Here is a 21,417-nt window from a genome sequence, read left to right as displayed (position 1 = left end):
TATATAATATATATATATTATATATATATATTATATATATACGTTTAAATTACCTGGACTTGGGTACACAGAGCATCATTTCAAAGTTTGCAGATGACACGAAACTTAGAAATGGAATAACCAGTGAGGAGCATAAAGACAGACTTTAGGCTGCAAGAGGATATAGAGTGGTGAAATGAAAAAACACGTGGCTGATGAAATCTAATGCAAAGACGTGGAAGTAATTCACTTTTGTAGGAAAAACAAAGATAAGCAATATAAAGTAAATGGCACAAATGTACAGAGGGCGCAGGAGCAGAGGGACCTGGGGGATGTATGTGCATGAGTATTTGAAGGTGGCAGGATGGCTTGAGAAGGCTGTTAAAAAGGCATAAATGATCTTTGGCTTTATAAATAGTTGTTGGCTGGGATTTTCCACTCTCATTTGCAGCAGGTATCATGGCAGGTGGGAGCAGAAATACCACGAGAAGGTCAAAAATCGATTTTACGGCTTTGTAATACCAGGTCGTGATTATGCCCCACCGCAGCACATCAGGAACGTCATTTCAATAATTTTGTAATTACTTATAAGGAATCCCTATGCTGGATCATCTGGGCATTTTGTATGTTTCACAGCGGTACATAAGTGACGTGCACTTGGTGATCTGCACTTTGCTCGTGACTTCAAGGTTCATTCGCCTTCTCACATCTCACAGCATTCATGGGAATCAGCACCAGGCTTCACAGGCAGCACCAAATTGCTTTCAGGTGGGGTGTCACAGGCAAGTCTCTACCTGCAAGACCAGTGGTAAGGCGGGGGTGGCCTTTAACGGGCTGCTGGGCTGGGATCCACTGGGGAAGGGGGGGTGGGTAACTGACCTAAGGCAGGAGAAGGGGCAGCAGAGCTAGGGCTATACTGGGAAAGGGAGGCAACTGCAGCTTACAGGTGGAGAAAATGCATTGTGGGGGTATCCAAGGGTGTGGGGGGGGGGGGGGCGGTGGCGGTGATGGTGGTGGTGGTAATATGTTAGCTATGTAAGTAGCCTCAAGATGGGGAGGGGTGGGAATGGGCCATGGGCACATCCACTTCAAAATGTTCAGGGGCTAACAAACAGATATGCACCACAAACACGATGGGATTAAGGAATACAGGTGGAGGATTGAGAGAGTCTTGGAGGAAGGGAAAATGGATCATTAAGCTCTTCTGGGATGATGAGAGGACTTCCCATACTCTCACATGAGGGTCCAAGCTGGTCTGGCAGTGAGAGTTCAGCGCCACCGCGTTCCAACCTGCAGTGATATGTTTTCAAAGTTTCTTAATTTTTCTAACCTGATCACTATGTCTTTGTGCATCCCCGACATCCGCAGCAGGGATGGAGGCAGCCTGCTTACTGCTACGCCCTGTTGTCTGTGATGACCTTGGTGGGTGTCCTCTGGAGGTCTGAGGCCTGGAGGGCATCCTGTGGGGCAGATGCACCCCCCTCAGCCTGTCAAGCTGGAGGTGATGGGGCCACAGGAAGAGGGGATTTGGATTGGCTGGAGAGTCCCAGAATTACCTGGTTGGATAGCTTGGGGTGTCCAGCTGCTGGTCCTCCTCCCAGGAGTGCCCGAGGGCCCCTGGCTTACTCCTTGAGGAGAAGGCGCAGCTGGAGTGAGATCGAGGTGCCCCAGTTCCCCTTGCATTGACACTGTTGGAGGCCAACTATGGCATCAGCGATGGAGTTCAGCAGCAGTGCAGGACCGATGACCTGGGCCAAGGTCTCCATGGTGTCTGCCGTCCTATCATTGTTGACCACGGTGCAACGACATGCTGCTCTATCACCTCAGCCTGAAGGCAGACTGATTCCTCCACCATTCCTTGCAATCTGAGGAGTGCAGCAGACATCCCTTCCTGATGTTCCTGAGCTTGCCTTTGCAGCTCCAACAATTGAGGTATGACTCATCTGACTCGGACGCAGCATATTTCTGGCCTCCAGCGGTCCTCTGAGTATCAGAAACCTGGGGAATCACTGCCTCCGCCTGCTGTGGATCAGACTATGTGATGTGCTCACCAGATTGTGACCCAGAGGCTATTCTAGAACCAGATCCCACCGAAGTGTGTGCCTCTGCGCTGGTGGAGGGTGTGGGCGAGCACTGTGATGGGTCTTCAGTTAGTGTGTCATTAGATTCTCCTTCCGAGGTGTCTTTGGGGCTTGAGTCAAGGACCTGGCTCATGAACCCACTCGGCTGCTTCCCAGATGTGCCAGCGAAAGCAAGGAGAGTGTTGGATCCTGGCCGTTAGTTTAGTTGGACTAATGGATCCGAGTTGTACGCTTGTTTCAGGATGACCGAATTAGTACCATAGACAGAGTAGATCAGCTGACACAGTATGTAGAACACTTTCTATTCATTTACAAAGGAGCTCAGCAGCTACACTTACAACTTAAATCCTTTCTCTGCATTACAGACTCTAACTCTAGACTACTACTGACTACTAAGGTAGCCCGCGCTACTCTGATTTGGATATTAAGATCATGTGATTTTCCATTATAACATTTTTCTTAAAGTTATATTACACATCAGGTTACCACAGAGATAATTAGTGCATGGCAGTGGCCTGTGAAACAGGACACATCACTCACAGCTGGGTTGTCTGATGGATGTTGCACTGCTGGATCCTCACTTAGTACAGCAGCGCCAACCTCACCATCAACACAGGAATGGTCCAGATCATCACTGGCCAGCTGGATGACTCTTTTCAAAGTCTGTGAGGGCCTTGATGTTGGGCATTGCTCTACCAGTCTGCAACATGTTCCTTTTGTTGTGTGCCAGCTTGTCCTGCATGAAGACAGATGGAGAGAGTGTAAGTAGAATGACTGCCAGGCCAGATGAGGAGGATGTCTGTCATGTATTGGTGGTGAGTTGTGCCATGGACATGAAAAGGGCACAATCCACAGGGCAGATGCAGTTGTATGTCAGAGAGTGGATGGTAATGTCCCTTGCAATGGCAGTGAGTGAAATCCCTGTGAATGTGTGATGGGTTTGTGAGTGTGAGTTGAGAGTGATGAGAATAGTGACTGCCAACCAGAGGAGATCATTCACCACCTTTCGGCACTGGTGGGCTCCCATGCTGGATTGGTGACCTTGCTTGCTGGTCTACGTCCAGAGCAGAGGTAGGGGACATGGCGGCGGGCCTCCACTGCATCCAATAGGCACCCAAAGGAGGTGTAGCTAAATTTGGGAGCAGCATGTTCCCTCTCTTTGGCAGTCATGACTCTGTAGCAGCTTTCTATCCCTTAGAGATTGCTAGTTCTGTGCAGCACCACCCTTTAAATATGGAACCCTGATTACTGAAAGCTTGAGGTGACGATGGGGCAGGAGACTGAAAGGACACCCACCCAGCAATCCGGCATCTTTCCCAGGAATGAGGTGAGATGTGCAGGACTGATGATATGACGTGAAAACCCGCCATTGCGGCTGGTGGGTAAACTGTCTTTTTTCCAGCTTGCTACCCACACTTTGTACAAATCTGGGATGCTGGAACTGTCCAACATCAGATGTGATTTCATGATTGGACAACATTTGCTAAATAATCTTCAGTGTGCTAAGAATTATGCTGACAACCAATTTAAGATTGTCAGTCCGGCTCACACTGTGGCAGATCTGCATGTCCTGGAAGCCACATACACAGGGCCCTGTTCTTTGCAAACAGGAAGAACATGTACACACATTGTACCTGTTTCACCTAAACAAAGTAAGTGACAGCCATTCGCTGATTCATTCTTCAGGGCAATGTCTTAACGAATCAGGATCAAGCTGCTGGTTTAAACTTCAAACAATACTTGGCAGTTATCTTTCAGTCACCATCAATTGGTGCATTCTCCATGGCAATGCCTCATCCACAGAATCCATTTGCCAGCCAATCAGCACTCTCTCCTCCTACAGTATAAATTGTTGCTTTACCCTTATATTGGTATTCTTGTGAAATGTCCTGATGAGTGGAAGCCGAAAAGCTTTGACTTGTCTCTTTTAACTGATCTTTGGTAGTTTCATAGCTGAGGGTATGCTGCATATTGCAATGAGACTGCCATTATCTTCATTGATGCCTGCAAGGAATAGTAAAATCAAGACAAAGCTTGTATAATGTTGCTACAAAAGACAGGTGTAGACTTGGGAGACACATGTCAACTGCTGCTATCCTTGTAGATTGATCTCATAGCCTGTGTGTGGGTATGATATTCCTCAGGTGAGTAGCCATCTAGGTCCCACAACTTCAAAACCATGGACAGCCTTTCTCCCAGCCTCTACTGGGAAGGTGGTATATCATGACCCACTGCACACACCCTTGATTCTCTCATGCTGTGCGAATCATCTGGTGCCACATGCTCAGTAACACTACTGTTACAGACAGGAGAGAGACAGACAACCTGCATTGATTTCCTCTTACCAACTGTCTGTAAGCAGAAGGTGTTTTGAATTAGTTTTTAAAAGAATAGGTGGCATGTTTTCCCAATTCCTCAATTTTTGTGATCCAAATTTATGAAGAATCCACAGCAAACTCCAGTTAGGATTAACTCAGAAGGTTAATTTATACATTCAAAACCCGGAAGAAGGTGTGTTTGCCACTTCCCACACACACACACATGAGAGAATTTCCCCCATATCGGGCGGGCCGTGCAGGTGCGGGCGATCGTGGACCACGCTGCCATTTTAAGCAGGTGGGCCAATTAAGGCCCATCCAGCGTGTTTTCCGGCGCCTGGGGGTGGCGGATCGGCAATCGCCGCTGGCTCCAATGGCGACCCGGCAGCCTGTTTAAAGGCCAAGCTGCAGCCACTCCAAGGCTGATTTACATGGCCAAAGGTTGGGGCCAAAGCATATCCAGGCTGGCCATGCAGGAGGGTAGGGTGGGTGGCCCAGGTTTTCTGATGAGTGCCATGCTGCCCTCCTTGAGGAGGTGGCAGCACGGTGGGAGGTGCTTGTCCCCCAGGACTGGAGGAGGAGGGCACCCCACTTGACCAAACATGCATGGGAGGAGGTAGCGGAGATTGTGAGCTCCCACGATGTGGTGCAGTGCTCATGGATTCAGTGCCACAAGTAGTTCAATGACCTGCTGTGAATGGGAAGGGTGAGCAGCATGTTGGCATCATTCATTTCACCCATCGTCCAAGCTTCTACCCCCCGGTGCCCCACCCAGTCTGACTGGCCTGAGTGCAATGATTCATTGATGGCATGTGTCCTTAGCTGGGCGGGCCAGCAGATATTCCCTATGCGTTGGTCAGCTTGAGAGGGTGTTGATGAGATGGGCTCTGCACCTGCAAGATGTGGTGGACTGAGACTCATATGACTGTGGTGAGTTCAACCTGGAGGATCTGCACCCAGGCGCAATGCTCGAACTCCAGGACATGTCGAAGTCAGGGTGATGACATGGTGTGGAACAAATCGATCTGCTGCCCTCTGCGATCCACGTTATTGTGCCTCCTTGCTAAGACAGGTTAAACTGTGTGCTCCCAAGTGTGATAAAGGCAGCATCTGGCCAAGGGTGGGGTGGGAAGGACACACCTGGCATTATTTGTGAGAGTGTTCTGCAGCAGCGGGGTAAGGATGCATTGGACCCTTGCAATGGCCAACCGGGCTTGGACTAAGCAGGCCGCAAGGAAATTCACTGTACAAGCATCAGTTAGCAATGCTATTTTCTCATTTCCAGGAGAAGAATTCTCACAACACTGCCGAGCGGGTGAGGACTGGCGGTGGGCCAGCCCAGGTAGTGCTGCTTAGCCACTTTGAGCAGGAGGCCCTCGACCTGGGGAGGTGCCATGCACCCAGGTCCACTGGAGCCGAAGAGGCTGGGGTTCCATGGGCAGGTATGTGTGGCCAGCACTCACGTCACCAGTAGTCTCCCAACATCCATGGCAGTGCTGATTGTTGAGTGAGTGATGTTACCAACATGGCTTGCCCATTGGTGGAATGTTGAGCACATGATGATCCGTGGGACAGGCATGTACATTGACATTTTCCACACGCTAATTTCCTTACTCTTTCTTTCAGCATCAGTGGCGCAGGGCCTGGAGCGGCAGGGGCCCCCTCTCACACCAGAGGGCCATGAAGTGTCAACATCACCAGCATCACACCATCTCTGCCAGGCAGGCACCAGCGCAGATACTGGCACCTCAGTAGGCACCAGATCTTCAGCTAGTGTCGTGGGGACAGCGGTAAGGGCACTTCACTGTCGCTGGAGGAGCTGGCGGAGACAGAGAATGCCCATGGCGCCAGCAGTCAGAGGGCTATAGGGGCCCAGGCACATACTCAGTCCGTGGCTGATGATGAGCCTCTGTAGTCGTCCGCGATGCAGCCAACTCATGAGATTCAGCCGGGTGTGCGGGACCGTCTGGTGGAGATACATGAGGCCGTGCTTGGCTTGGTGTCAGTGGTGGAAGAGTTTATGCGGACTGTAGCCAATGCATTGAGCCTCATGCATGAGTGCCAAGCTTCTTCCTTGGAGAGATTGGCAGCTCTCATGGAGAGACAGCTCCAGGGACAGGATCAGGGGTTCCTGGGGTTGCACTCGGACCTGCAATTCCTCACAGCGGCATTGACTTCATCTGGTCAGTGCCTGTGTGGGCGGTGATTTGTGCACCAGGTATCTCACCTCGGTGCCCATCCATCTATGGTGGTCAGGGAGGGCCAAACAGACCGCATGTCGGTGGAGCAGCTGCCTGCCGTCTCTGCTGTTGCCTCTCAGGGTGCTCCGGATGAGGCTGGCAGCTCCCCCACCCCTCTGCCAGTGATCGTGACACCCAATGAGGCTGCGCTGACTGGGGAGATGCCAGCTGCAGAGCTGGCAGCTCCCTCTCAGGTGAGGCAAGCACAGTCTCCATGGGCCAGAGGACGTCCACCAAGGTCATCGAGGCCAACAGGACAGCAGAGTGAACAGGTGCCAGTGCCAGTGAGGGGGCACTACAAAGACATAGCACCCGGAAATGTAAAATTAAGGTACCTTAGGCACACCCTGGGTTCATCACTGGTGGTTTTTTGTTGGCCTCCCTATGAGTTCCTTCTGATTATGTTTGCAGTGCGACAGCATTTTGTTTGTGTTATGTTAAGAGATTTTTGTGAAATCATTGAATTAATATCCTCTAACATGACTGGGGGTGCCTCTTGGGCAGGTGGATGGATTCCTAAAATGTTATGAGTGATTTGTGTGTTATTGACATTTATTGCCTAGGCCAATCGTCAACGCTCCTCTCCTGACAGATTTGGCACTAATGTCTCCAGTATGGAGGCTGCAGCCCAGGCTTGTGTTGGAGGTCGATTTATGCTATGCTAGCTGAAGGTTTCTTGGATTAGAGCGTCCCAGATGTCCCTGCCTCTCTGGAGTATGCCCGGGTCAGCGTCTGCCCCCTCAGCATTTCCCTGTGCGTGCTCATCCTCGGACTCACTGCTGGACACATCATGTTCAGCCGCAGCCACTCCGTTTACATCTTCTTTGTCCACAGAGTCCTCTCTTTGCAGCGCAAGATTGTGGAGAGCACAGCACGCGACCACTATCAGGAACACTTGATCTGGGGGATACTGGAGTGTGTCTCCGGAACGGGCCAGGCATCAGGAGCGTGTTTTGAGAAGACCGATTGTTCTCTCCACCGCAGCCCTTGTGGAGGTGTGGCTCCTATTGTACCGATGCTCAGCTTCTGTTCTTGGATGGTGGAGAGCCACCATGATCCACCTTCTGAGGGGATAGCCCTTGTCACCCACCAGCCATCCATCCAGCCAGGCTGGAGCACTGAAGAACCCCGGCACCTGGGAGTGTCTGAGGTTGTAGATGTCGTGGGAGCTGCTTGGGTAATTCACGCAGACTTGTAGAATCAGCATCCTGTGAACACACACTATCTGCACGTTCATGGAGTGGAAGCCCTTCCTCTTGACAAAGGCACCGGCCTCATCTGCTGGAGCCTTGGTGGCCACATGTGTACGGTCTATTGCACCCTGGACGTGGGGGAAGCCAGCAATGGCCGCGAAGCCTCTGGGTCACTGTGCCTGACTTGCCTGGTCCCAACGGCAGTGGATGAAGGTCAATGCACACCTGAACAGACCGTCTACAACCTGATTGACACAAGTGTATCAGCTGATTGGGAGACACAGCAAAGATCACCTACCGACCCCTGGAAGGGGGCGGAGGCATAGAAGTTGAGGGCAGCTGTGACCTTTAGAGCATGGGCATGGGGTGCCCATCCATACAGTTAGAGGAGATCTCAGGCCCAATCACCTGACATATATAGTTGACTGGCTCCCTTGACAGACGGAGCCTCCTTCAGCACTGCACCTCAGACATATTGAGGTAGCTGCTTTGCTGCCTGTATACCCTAGCAGCAGGATAGTAGAATGTCCTGCAGCCCCTTCCACCTTGGACAACCTCTTGGCACTGCGCCCCTTGTGTCTGCGCCTGTCCTCCCAAAGGTGGCACCCTGGAGGCTGAATATGCACTCCTGGTCTCCTCCGCCTTCTAGCCCTCCCTTCCTCCCCAGAGGAGGTGCCTCCAGTGGAGAGATCACCTCCCATTCCCAGGCTCAGGGAGGCTTCCTGAAACCTACAGGCCCCAAAAACAAATCCTTACTGCAAAGTGCTAACCTGAAGGTTATGAGTCCGGTCCAAGCAGCTGGAATGCGTTTTGAACTTTTCCAGCTCACACAGGCAAGTTTCACTAGCTTTGGAACACTAACTTTTAAATCTGTAGAATTGTGAACCCACTGAGCCCTCTTCTCCCGCCTGTGGATGTGCTTCACATAAATTTCTGCTGGCCACCTGCCCGTTGCACCTGTGCGATGAGCCGAAGATCGCACAGGCAAGGCAAAATCCCCATCAATTCGAGCCTCAAGGGCCTTAAGTTAATTAATGGTGGGCGCACAATGGACATCGCCGCAAGCCCGCCCACCAAAGTATCGCGATGGCGCGCGGTGATGTTGGGACACGTGCCCGGCATCACCGCGCGTCATTTTATGTGTCGGCGTGTGGGGCCCACCCTCCGCACGCCAATGGGAAAATTCTGCCAAAAGGGGGTTAGAGGAATGGAGTTTTATGGTATAAAGATCACAGAAAATGAATAGTAGTTCACATGAGTTCCAGAGTCCAAATTCAGATTCCAGAGGGCTCAGTTCTGATCGGTTCCTAGATGGTTAAACGATATGAAAATCCTTGAAATGAAGAATGTGGTTGCATGATGGGCTTTTCTGTATTTAGACCATTTAGCAGGTGTTGATCAGATGCCTTTAAATCAAGTAGGCTTTGTGGAGTTGAGAGGTGGTAACTGAGTGCTAGAGTTCCGTCCAGTTGATATTAAATCAGCAGTCTGACTGTGAGGCCCAAAGCTGCAATGTTCAAACTGCCCAAAAGGCCAGAGGCTTGGATTGTGTGACATGGCCTATTGATGGTTAATTATAGCTTAACAATTAGTTTCTGTGTTCCTGGCCAGGATGTCATTGTTCCTTATTAGGAGTGAGATGAATTAGTTACAGCATCCCTTCCAGTAACAAGGTTCAATCTTCCTCCTTTGTGAGAGCTCAGGGTGTGGGGGCCAATTCGTCTGCACTTCCCCTGCTTTCATTGATTACAAGGGGTTTGTACAATGAAGTGTGAAATTTCCAGACACTGAAAAAAATAATTCTCTTTGATCTTGAAACTGCTGGGGATAGCTCCTAGACAGAGGACCACCCCTGTGATCAGGTGACTTGTAGCAGCCATCTTAATGTTCTTTGTTCAGCAGTAAAAGACGTTTTTTTTTAAAATAGCAATAAGGATAAAGTTTGGAATATACAGTGTTGTGTTTCTTTTCATGTCGTAGGAGCCCAACACTATCTAATTCCCATGGGTAAAATAATCTAGCTGGTGCCTGGAAGAGATAAACATTTGGTGAGTTGGTGGTTGGGGCAAAGGAAGAATAGGCAGGAAGTAACAGCTGCACAGCTATGTACACAAATGGTCCATTTTTTCCTCATCATTGAATGCAATCAGGGAGAAATATCAACCCCATTTTCTCTTCCTCTTCCTAGTCCTCATCTTTTACCTTCAATGGGGGTCTTACAAGAAAAGAGGGTGAATATTTTAATCCCCTGGTATTAAGGGGACAGAGAAAGGTTGTGTCTGGTGCTTCACAGAGACTCTAGTGTGACAGTATAGATGTTTAGTGAATAACTTGGCACCAGAAAGATGTCAACAATCTTGTTATCTCCCATAGGGAATGCCCTTGAGTTCCATGGCCTTGTCATCAAAGTGGGTGAGGTGTTTAATGTCGGGTACCCCGTCTGGTGGCCTCCATATTGCTTGCCCTGTGTCATAACCTATCCTGCAAAAAGGTAGAATAGGGTTAGCAGATCAGGAGTGTGTATCAAGTGGCATAGGAGAGGTGAAAATGGGATGTGGAGGATATGAGGTGTGCTGAAGTGGAGAAAGGAATTTTAGGGTTGTGCAGTTGCTGTAACGGGAGTTGGATAGTCACAGTGAAAGATGCTGAGCTAGAGCTGACCTTAACCAGAGTGCATTGCAAATAATTATTTATGGAAGTGTTGCCTTAGGAGCGTGACGATTATGCTGGTTCCCATAGGGTGGGGAAGTGACTGGCATGTTACCTTGCCAGCCCGGGTGAAGGAGTTGAACTTAGTGTAGCACTGCTCTGCAGTATAAGGTGTGAATGATTTGACAGTCAATACCAGTGTCATATCCCTCCAGACAAAATGTTACACTCCTGACAGATGTGTTGGCATCCTTTAAGCAGACTGATTCAGCAGTGATTTGTGTTCTGCTTCTGGATGGAGACCTGCCCTACTAAGCAACTTTTAACAGACAGTTTGCTGTTTGCTCATAATTGTGCTCAAGTATGATAAAAAAACATAGTGCCAACATTTGCAACAACGTTGTGAGAGTGAAGTGAAAAGCCAAGCGTTATTGCCCTCTCATATTTGTCACCAGTCTGCTACTGGAGAGTACAGGGTGAACTGTCTTTCTAAAGGATAAAACAAAAGTTTTCAGCAGTTCACACCCATTTTACATACCAATGTCTACACCAGTGGGAATGAAAATGAGCAGTACCAGAAAATCCCAGTGTGATTCTGGCTAGAGGCAGGCACAGTTTTTGTTTAAAAGTTGTAGCAATGGTTAAAATTAATTTCAGGAAATCCTTGGTCCATGCATATTTAGGAGTTCTTCTTACCCCTGATGACCAGTGTTAATGGCAGAAAATGTTGCAGAAGGCATTGTGACAATGACCCCTTGATACAATTTAAATTTCTGCATCTCATTTTATTGCCATGTTTTCATATGTCATCGTTCTACCCTGGAAATGCATGTTATTACACAGAGTGGTGAGCTGACATTATAGGCCCAGTTTTAACTCTGTGCAAGTGAATGGGTTTTGAATGAGTTAATATATCTCCCCTTAGGCCTCTGCCTCTTTCCCTAATTCTAACACACAGGTGTGAGGGGCTCATTTGTAGCACTTTCACCTTTGACCCCCATGGCACAGGCTCAGACTGCACTCCAGAGATTTGAGCTCATAATCTATGCAGACACGTAGTGGTGCACCATCGGAGCTGCAATCTTTCAAATGAGATACTAAATCAAAACCACACGTTCTCTAAAATGGCCATAAAATAAATCCCATGGCACTGATCAAACAAGAGCAGGGTAGCTTTCCTGGCTTGCCTATGCTTATCCTTCAACCAACATAACAAACAATTGGGTCATTATCTCACTGGTGCTTCTGAGACCCTGCTATGTAGAAATTGATGGCTATGTTATTTACTTATATTATAGCAGTTTTTCCCTATATTACAGTTCAGAAATAATTATCCTGAGGTTGTGAAAGATGCTGTCTATATGCAAGTTCTCTCTTTATCTTCTATGTGATTATGTGTTGTTGACGGATGTGGCATTGTTGTAAAACATTTCCTTCCTTTTTCATGCATCATTTTTTATTCATTCATGGGATGTGGGCATCGATGACTAGGCCAGCGTTCATTGCCTATCCCTAATTGTCCTTGAGTTGCTTCTTGTAGGTGGTGGTAGCTGCCTTCTCACTGCATTCCATGTGCTGTAGGTACACCCACAATGCTGTTAGGGAGGGAGTTCCAGGATTTTGACCCAGCAGCAGTGAAGGAACGGCAGTATATTTCCAAGTTAGGATGGTGAGTGGCTTGGAGGGGAACTTCCAGGCGGTGGTGTTCTCAAGTATCTGCTGCCCTTGTCCTTCTAGATGGTAGCGGTCATGGATTTGGAAGGTGCTGTCTAAGAAGGCTTGATGAATTCCTGCAGTGCATCTTATAGATGGTACACACTGCTGCTACTGTGCGTTGGTGGTGGGTGAAGTGAATGTGGATGGAATGCCAATCAAGCAGGCTGCTTGTCCTGGATGGTGTCAAGCTTCTCGAGTGTTGTGGGAGCTGCACTCATCCAGGCAAGTGGGGAGTATTCCATCACACTCCTGACTTGTGCCTTGTAGATGGTGGACAGGTTTTGGGGGGTCCGGAGGTGAGTTACTTGCCTCAGGATTCCTAGCCCCTGACTTCCTCTTGTAACCACGGTATTTGTATGGCGAGCCCAGTTCAGTTTCTGGTCAATGATAACCCCCAGGATGTTGTTAGTGAGGGATGCCAATGAATGTTAAGCAGCAATTTGTACTTCACTATATAAAGTATAAAATATGACCTGATTTCATTTGTAATATTTCAGGCACTTCTCAAAATATCTGGATGCACATTGATGCCGCCTATGCAGGAAGTGCTTTTATCTGTCCAGAGTTCAGACCTCTTTTAAATGGAGTGGAGGTAAGGGCAACAATCCTTGATGCAATATTGTGCTTCCATCCTGTTCACGCTACTCATAAAAATTGGAAGGGGAGTATTTTCAGAAGAATAATATTTACTGATGACAAAACTGATGTTGCTTATATCATCATAAGGGAGATTCATAAATGGGTTAAGGTAGATAGAATTTAATATGCATACAAATGAAAATGATGCACATTGAAATAAGAAATACAAACCACTTGCACATAATGGACATTTGTCCATCAGTAAAGATGTAAGTGGAAACAAACTAAGCAAGTGACATGAGGCTGTTATTCACAAGATTATTTAGGTTCAAAAGCATTTAATTATAGTCTAGATATTGGTGCTGGAGATATGAGCAGAAAATGCTTAATAGATTCATGTGCCATTTCTACCCTGCTGTTTTAGCCTGAGTGGAGTGCTGGATTTTTATATAAGTTTAAATTGCTTGTTTTCAGCAATTGCTGAGCTGACTCTGGGGAAAAATTGAAATAAAAACTAAAGCATAAGGTTGGAAATAAATATTTAAGATGATCTAATGGTGTTTCCTATTCTTGGACAATAATTTTCATAGACATCTGTAGAAAATGATTAAAGTTTGTGGGATCACGGAAAGATCCCTTGATTCACATGTTAGTGGTGCTCATCCACACCAAGAGAGAAGAACTAAGATGTACACGCACCTAAAAGCCCATAAATTGTGATGGATATACACAAGACTGGAGAGTGGTTTCTCCCAACCTACTTTGTAATTTTTTTAGGTACTTTTTCATCACAATACCAGACTAAAACCCTATCATATAGCCTGATCTTTAATGATGAATCTATTCTAGGTGCTTGTGAAAGCCAGGAATACAAGCATTCTCAACATTGGAAATCCCTGCTCTGATGGCCCTGTTTGAGATGGGTGGAGGCTCTGTCCCCAACAATACCCATTGGAAATTTCAGTGTTTTGCTGTCTGACCAAGAGTTTGTCCCTCAGTGATTCTAGATCAGTAGTTTGAACATTCATGCATGTTTCTCCTACAGTACAGTGGCAAAGTCCTGCTGTGTAGCTGCCACAGATGCTGTCACATGCGAAACAACAGGCTGCATTTCTGATAATTTTTTCCTCCATGGTTGTATGGATCATGGACTCTTGCATATTATTCCAGCCATTATTCCAGACAACTTAGAGTGTGTTTTTCATGAAATAAGGGATTTACAAAGTCCATTTTACTCAGATAATGTTCTCTGTTTATAAGCAGTGGTCCGAAGAACCAGGCGCTACAGCAGGCCAGATGCTTGATTTCTGCTGACCATATATCTAGCCTTAGACAGCCAAAACCCTTTGCTCATCCTCACTTATGCTCAGTCACTCTACCCATGCTCTCTAACCTAATTTACTAAGGTTCTTTTCTGGACTGCTGGTGTTAGGCCAGGCTTCATTCTGTTCCTCAATTTTCATAAGCAAAAAAGTGAAATGTCAACAACTAGAATCATAAAAGCACACTGCAATCTACCTATAATCATAGACTCATAATCACACAGAAAGAGGCCATTGGGCACATCGAGTCCATTCTAGCTCTCTGTAGAGCAGTCCAGTCAGTTCCACTCCTTCCACTCTATCCCCGTAACCCTGCAAGTTTATTTTCCTTAAGTGTCTATCCAATTTCCTTTTGAAATCTTTGATCATCTTTTCTTTTACCACCTTTGTAGGCAGCAAGCTTCAGGTCATTACTAGCCACTGGGTAAAACATTTCTTCTGACTGTATCTCTTACTCAAAGCCTTAAATCCCAAGTCCTCTAGACCTGTAACATCAGTTAATGGAATCATCTTTTCTTTATCTACCTTATCTTATACATCTCTATCAGATCTCCTCTCATTCTCCTATGCTCCAAGGAGAACAGCCCCAGCTTCTCCAACCTAACGTTGTAGTTAATGTCCCTCGTTCCTGAAGCCAAGCATAATCCTCTCAATCAGCCTTTTAGTCACAAAAATAGCATATTCTAATACGCCATTTTTATAATACATGTTATTGTCCATGTTGCATGTATTTCCTTTCAATAAGTATGGAATGTGACGTATGCTTTTTGGTTAAATCCATTAGGTAGTGACAACTCATTAGGGTTAAATAATTCACCAGCTTTCATTAAATATATAAGCAATATTCCATTGTATGAAGCAGACAGGAATTCAAACAATAGGCAGACTGCAAGGATATGATGAAAAATAATTTATCAGTAGGTAGATTAAATCTGTTATAACTTCCTATTATATTTTTTAGCTGCTGAGGAAATGAATCAGCATTACATTTTGCATCTATCAACATAGCAACTATTCACTGGATTTCCAATCCCAAAGACTACTCTCATGGTTCCAAGTATATACATTACAGAGCATCTTTTATGATCTGGAGCTTTGTGCATCAAGAGAGCATAATGAGGTCAGACACAGATGTTGGTGAGCTCAAGTTTCTGGCCATTAATTTTTTTAAAAATTGGCCCTTGCATATTGACATACAGATCAATTTGCTTTGCATGGCAATAAAAACTGAGGGCACTTTTCACAGAATCACAGAATTTTAACGACACAGAAGGAGGCCATTCAGCCCATTATGTGTGCACCAGCTCTCCAAATGAGCATTATGACCTAGTGCCATTGCCCTGCCTTTTCCCCATACCCTTGCACATTGTTTCTATTCAAATAACCATCTAATGTCCTCTTGAATGCCTCAATTGAGCCTGCCTCCACCACACTTCCAGGTAGAGCATTCCAGACCTGAACCACTCGTTGTGGTGAAAAAGTTTTTCTCATGTCACATTTGCTTCTTTAACAAATCACTTTAAATCTGTGCTGTCTCATTCTTGATCCTTTTATGAGCGGGAACAGTTTCTCCCTATCTACTCTATCTAGCCCCCTCATGATTTTGAACATCTCTGTCAAATCTCCTCTTACCCTTCTTCTCTCCAAGGAGAACAATCCCAACCTCTCAATCTAAGTTTCTCATCCCTGGAACCATTCTTGTAAATCTCTTCTGCACACTCTCCTTCCTATAATGTGGCACCCAGAACTGTACACAGTACTCCAGCTGAGGTCTAACGGGTGTCATATAAATTCAGCATAACCTCCTTGCTCTTGTACTCTATGCCCCTATTAATACCAAAACTTACTAATGTTATAAAGGAAGTGCACATAAAACAGATGTTGTTGGCAGAACTTTGCTTTTTAAGATTAATTGATTGGTAATAAAACCACAATTTCCAACAATTAACTGATTAAATTTAAATCAAAACAAACAATATACTCTTTCAGTAAATTCTACTGTACTCAATAAACAATACATTGTGCTGTTGAAAAGCAGCATAGATTGGCTAGGTTTCTGCTCATTCATTTTTAGCAGAACTCTAGTGAATTTAATTGTCAACTTTTTATTAATTTCTCCTCCCCTCCCTCCTTGATGGTGATCACTTCTTACCACGTTTGTACATTCCTTACATACCAGTCACCCTGTAGTTCCTTGCAGACGTTACTTATATGTAATCGTTATTGGAACCTATCCCAACTGTCCACTCACCCAACTTTCAAACTTGGAAGTTTTCCAGTCTTCTTAGGCAGTCCCTCAGGATTGAAGGAAACTTGCTTCCACTCTGGCTCAGTGGGTTCTGAAATGGCTGATAAGTCCAATGCACTATCTGCCAAATGCCACATGCGAGGCAGGTAATGCTTGAAGGGCTGGGTAGGTGGGTTGTTTGGAGGTTTGTGCGCTCCCTCCTATGCCTTGACTTCACCTCTGCACATTCCCTGCAAAGTCTCTCAATGTGTTTGGTGCCTCCCTGAATGAGCCTTCTTAATTTTGGTCGGTCAAGAGCCTGGGACTCCCATGAGTCAGTGGTGATGTTTGATGTTTGGCTTCTTCAGGGGTGTTCTGAGGACATCCCTAAAGCATTTCCGCTGTCCTCTTGGGATTCTCCCATCACAACCGAGTTCTGAGTAGAGCGTTTGCTTTGGCCGTCTGGTGTTAGGAGTACGATTTACATGTCCTCCCAAGCAGAACTGGTTTTGAGTAATTAGCGCCTTGATGCTGGGCAAGTTGGCTTGGGAGAAGATACTTCTGTTGGACCGCCTTTCTTGCCACTTGATTTGGAGGATCTTGCAAAGATACTCCTGGTGGTACTTCTCTGGTGCTTTGAGGTATCTGCTGTATATTGTCCAAGCCTCAGAAGCCAATAGGAGAGCAGGGATAATTGCTGCCCATTAAAGCATTACCTTTAGTTTGGGTTTGAGATCCTGGTCCCCAAATACCTATTTCCTCAGTTGGTCGAAGTCTATGCTGACACATTGGAGGTTATGATGGATTTCACTGTCTATGTCTTATTTGAGAAAAGTCTCCCAATATATGGAAAATGGTCCACATTTTACAGGATCTTGCCATTATTCTTAACCAAGGTGGGAAGTGTTGTGCTGTGGGAGCTGGTTAGAAGAGAACCTTAGTTTTCCAGGTGTTTAGTGAAAGGTGGTCCATTTTCTCATATCCTTCAAAGAAGGAGTCAACAATACTTGGAGCTCAATGTGTGAGCAAGTGCATACAAGTGTCATCTGCATACTGAAGTTCTTACACTGAGATTGGAGTGGTTTTGATTTTGGATTGAAGGTAGTATGGGTTGAACTTGTTGTTCATCAATTTTGTAGATTGTATCCATGCCTGTGGATAATTTGCTGGAGGTGAGGTGCAGTATTGCAGTGAAGAAAATGGAGATGCGAGTTAGTGCAATGACATAGCCTTGTTTGACTCCAGTCTTCACTAGGGCTTATGGTGGTTCCATTGGTGAGGATCACAGCTTGCATTTCATCGTGGAGTAGGCAGAAGGTGGTGACAAATTTCTGAGTTAAGCCAAATTTGAGGAGTGTAAGAATTGTGCTTTGGGAGTCACGGATCATCTAAAATAGGCAGTCAGAAATTCATAAGTGATTTAAGAGAAGTTTATTAAGAAGCAACAGTTTAGATATGATACATCAGCTAAGTAAGCAGAAAAGACATATGACCCATAACAGTTGAGAATATTTTACTTCTTCCAGATCAGAAACTTGGATGGAGGAAGTAGGGGGATACTGATCTCCATGGCTCGTGGTGGCAAAACATTTTACTGGTCCCGGATAAGAGAAGCAGATGGATGAAGCTGATCTCCATGCCTGTAAGGGACGCTATTGTCTTTTTATTCTTTGCCACTCCGAGTCGGCCGAAATATCAGAACGATCTTTGTCTTCTTTTAGTTGAGGGTTGGAAGTGGCAGTTTTCTTCAGTCTTTTTGATATTACCAAGGGGCTAGACTGGAGTCAGAATGGATAACTTTGAAATGCTGTCCTCTGTCCAAAGTCTCAGATCTAACAACTCAAGACTGAGCACCCATGAGGTGCTGTGGGCCATCGGCAACAGCAGGATAGCAGTCGAACCGACAACCGGTAACCTCAAGGCCCGGTATATCCCTCACTGTACCATTAACATCAAGCCAGAGGATCGACCCTGGTTCAATGAAGAGTGCAGGAGGGCATGCAGCACCAGGCATACCTAAAAATGAGGTGTCAACCTGGTGAAGCTACAAAACAAGACTAGTTGCATGCCAAACAGCATAAGCAGCAAGTGATAGACAGAGCTAAGCGATCCCACAACCAACAGATCAGACCTAAGCTCAGCAGTCCTGCCACATCCAGTCGTGAATGGTGGTGGACAATTAAACAACCTCACTGGAGGAGGTCACTCCATAAATATCCACATCCTCAATGATAGAGGAGCCCAGCACAAGAGTGCAAAATATAAGGCTGAAGCATTAGCAACAATCTTCAGCCAGAAGTGCCAAGTGGATGATCCATCCTCCGGAGGCCCCCAGCATTACAGATGCCAGTCTTCAGCCAGTTTGATTCAATCCACATGATAACAAGAAATGACTGAAGGGACTGGATACTGCAAAGGCTATGGGCCCTCACAATATTCTGGCAATAGTACTGAAGACTTGTGCTCCAGAACTTGCCACGCCATTCCAGTACGGCTACAACACTGGCATCTACCTGGCTGTGTGGAAAATTGCTCGCGTATGTCCTGTACATAAAAAACAGGACAAATCCAACCCAGCCAATTTTCCGTCCCATCAGTCTACTCTCGATCATCAGTAAAGTAATGGAAGGGGTCATCAACAGTGCTATCAAGCGGCACTTGCTTAGCAATAACCTGGTCACTGATGCCCAGTTTGGGTTCCACCAGAGCCACTCAGCTCCTGACCTCATTACAGCCTTGGTCAAACATGGACAAAAGAGCTGAACTCCCGAGGTGAGCTGAGAGTGACTGCCCTTGATGTCAAGGCAGCATTTGACTGAGTGTGGCATCAAGGAGCCCTAGCAAAACTGGAGTCAATGGGAATCAGGGGGAAAAGTCTCCACTGGTTGGAGTCATACCTAGCACAAAGGGAAATGGCTGTGGCTGTTGGAGATCAGTCATCTCAGCTCCAGGACATTACTGCAGGAGTTCGTCAGGGTAGTGTCCTCAGCCCAACTATGCTTAGCTGCTTCATCAATGACCTTCCTTCATCATAAAGTCAGAAGTGGGGATGTCCGCTGATGATTGCACAATGTTCAGCACCATTCGTGAATCCTCAGATACTGAAGCAGTCCATGTCCAAATGCAGCAAGACTTGGACAATATGCAGGCTTGGGCTGACAAGTTGCAAGTAACATTCGCGCCACATAAGTGTCAGGCAATGACCATCTCAAACAAGAAAGAACCCAACCATTGCCCCTTGATGTTCAATGGCATTACCATCACTGAATCCCCCACTATCAACATCCTGGGGGTTACCATTGACCAGAAACTGAACTGGACTAGCCATATAAATACTGTGGCTGCAAGAGCAGGTCAGAGGCTAGGAGTCGTGCGACGAATAACTTGCCTCCTGACTCCCCAAAGCCTGTTCACCATCTACAAGGCACAAGTCAGCATTGTGATGGAATACTCCCCACTTGCCTAGATAAGTGCAGCTCCTACAACACTGAAGAAGCTGGACACTGTCCAGGACAAAGCAGTCCGCTTGTTTGGCACCATATCCACAAACACTTACTCCCTCCACCACTGATGCACAGTAACAGCAGTGTGTACCATATACAAGATGCATTTCAGGAGTTCAGCAAGACTCCTTCGACAGCACCTTCCAAACCCACGACCACAACCACCTAGAAGGACAAAGGCAGCAGATAGATGGGAACACCACCACCTGGAAGTTCCCCTCCAAGTCGTTCACCATCCTGACTTGGAAATATATCGCTGTTCTTGCTGAGTCAAAATCCAGGAACTCCCTTTCTAACAGCACTGTGGGTGTACCTACACCACATGGACTGCAGCAGTTCAAAAAGGCAGCTCACCACCACCTTCTCAAGGACAACTAGGGATGGGCAATAAATGCTGGCCCAGCCAGCGAAGCCCACATCCCGTGAATGAAATTTTAAAAAAAAAGTCTTCTTGAGCTAACCAAGGTGTTAGGTCAGAGCCAGCATAGGCCCACCTCGAGAAGCTCTCTTCTGTCTGAAGTGTTTTTTTTCCTCTCGAGAGTCCGCTTTTATACCTTATTTCTGGGAGGATTATGCCAATCGTTTACTAAATTGTCCATTGGCAAAGGATACATTTTACAGGTAATCCCTTCCATTCCCATCGGATGTCCAAGGCGCCATCTTGTGGCTCATCACTTGCTTAAACAGCCTACTTAACTTGGGTCACATATGGGTCATGAGGTCACCTCCCACCCCCTTATTAGGATTAGCAATGTCTTGAACTAGAGACAGGTCCTTGACAGAGAGAATGTCCTTTGCTGTCTTGTGTTTACCAGCCTAGGAAGCTGGTATGGAAGCTTTCTTTATAAGAGAGAGAGCTATTGCCACAATATTCAATAAATTCCTTAGGATTTTGCAAAATTATTCTACAGTGATTTCTTACAGGATGATCCCCCATAAGCCTTTGAGGTTGACAGAGTCAAAGAACACAAGAAGTAGGAGCAGGAGTAGATCATATGACCCATCAAGGCTGCTCCACCATTCAATAAAATCATGGCTGATCTTGGGCTTTAACCCCACTTTCCTGCCTGCTCACCGTATCCCTTAGTGCCCAGAGAGATCACAAATCTGTCCATCCTAGCCTTAAACATATTAAATGATGGAGCATCCACAGTCCTCTGGAGCAGATAATTCCAAAGATTCACAACCAACCGTTTGAGTGATCAGCCCTAAGTGATTGTCCCCTTATCCTGATACTGTGCCCCTATGTTTTAGATTTTCTGACCAGCGCAAACAATCTCTCATCATCTACTCTATAAATTCATTTCAGCATTTTGTAGCTTTCAATGTGATCACCTCTCAGTCTTCTAAGCTCCAGAGAATACCAGCCCAATTTACTCAGCCTTTAATCATAGGACAACCCCCTCATCCCAGGGACCAATTTCCTGAACCGTCGCTGCACCATTTCCATTGCAAGTATAACCTTTCTTGAATATGGAGACCAAAACTGCACACACTATTTCAGATGTGGTCTCACCAAAACCCTGTGCAAGTGTAGCAAAACATCTTTATTCTTGTAGTCCAACCCCCTTGCAATAAAGGCCAACATGACATTTGCCTTCCTAATTACT

At 46.3% G+C, this 21,417-nt stretch overlaps 1 protein-coding gene across 1 annotated transcript in view; it reads left to right on the top strand.

The window, feature by feature from the left end:
- Positions 1 to 21,417, top strand: part of ddc (dopa decarboxylase) — a 181,668-nt gene that overhangs the window by 98,536 nt on the left and 61,715 nt on the right. The window contains exon 8 of the mRNA XM_041184524.1: positions 12,674 to 12,768. Coding sequence (XP_041040458.1) covers positions 12,674 to 12,768 — 95 coding nt within the window. The remainder of the gene's footprint in view (positions 1 to 12,673; positions 12,769 to 21,417) is intronic.

This window comes from Carcharodon carcharias, chromosome 3 (assembly GCF_017639515.1).
Source record: "Carcharodon carcharias isolate sCarCar2 chromosome 3, sCarCar2.pri, whole genome shotgun sequence".
NCBI classification, from domain to species: Eukaryota; Metazoa; Chordata; class Chondrichthyes; order Lamniformes; family Lamnidae; genus Carcharodon; species Carcharodon carcharias.
The sequence above is the reverse complement of the archived record's forward strand: the minus strand, read 5'-3'. Positions and strand labels throughout refer to the sequence as shown.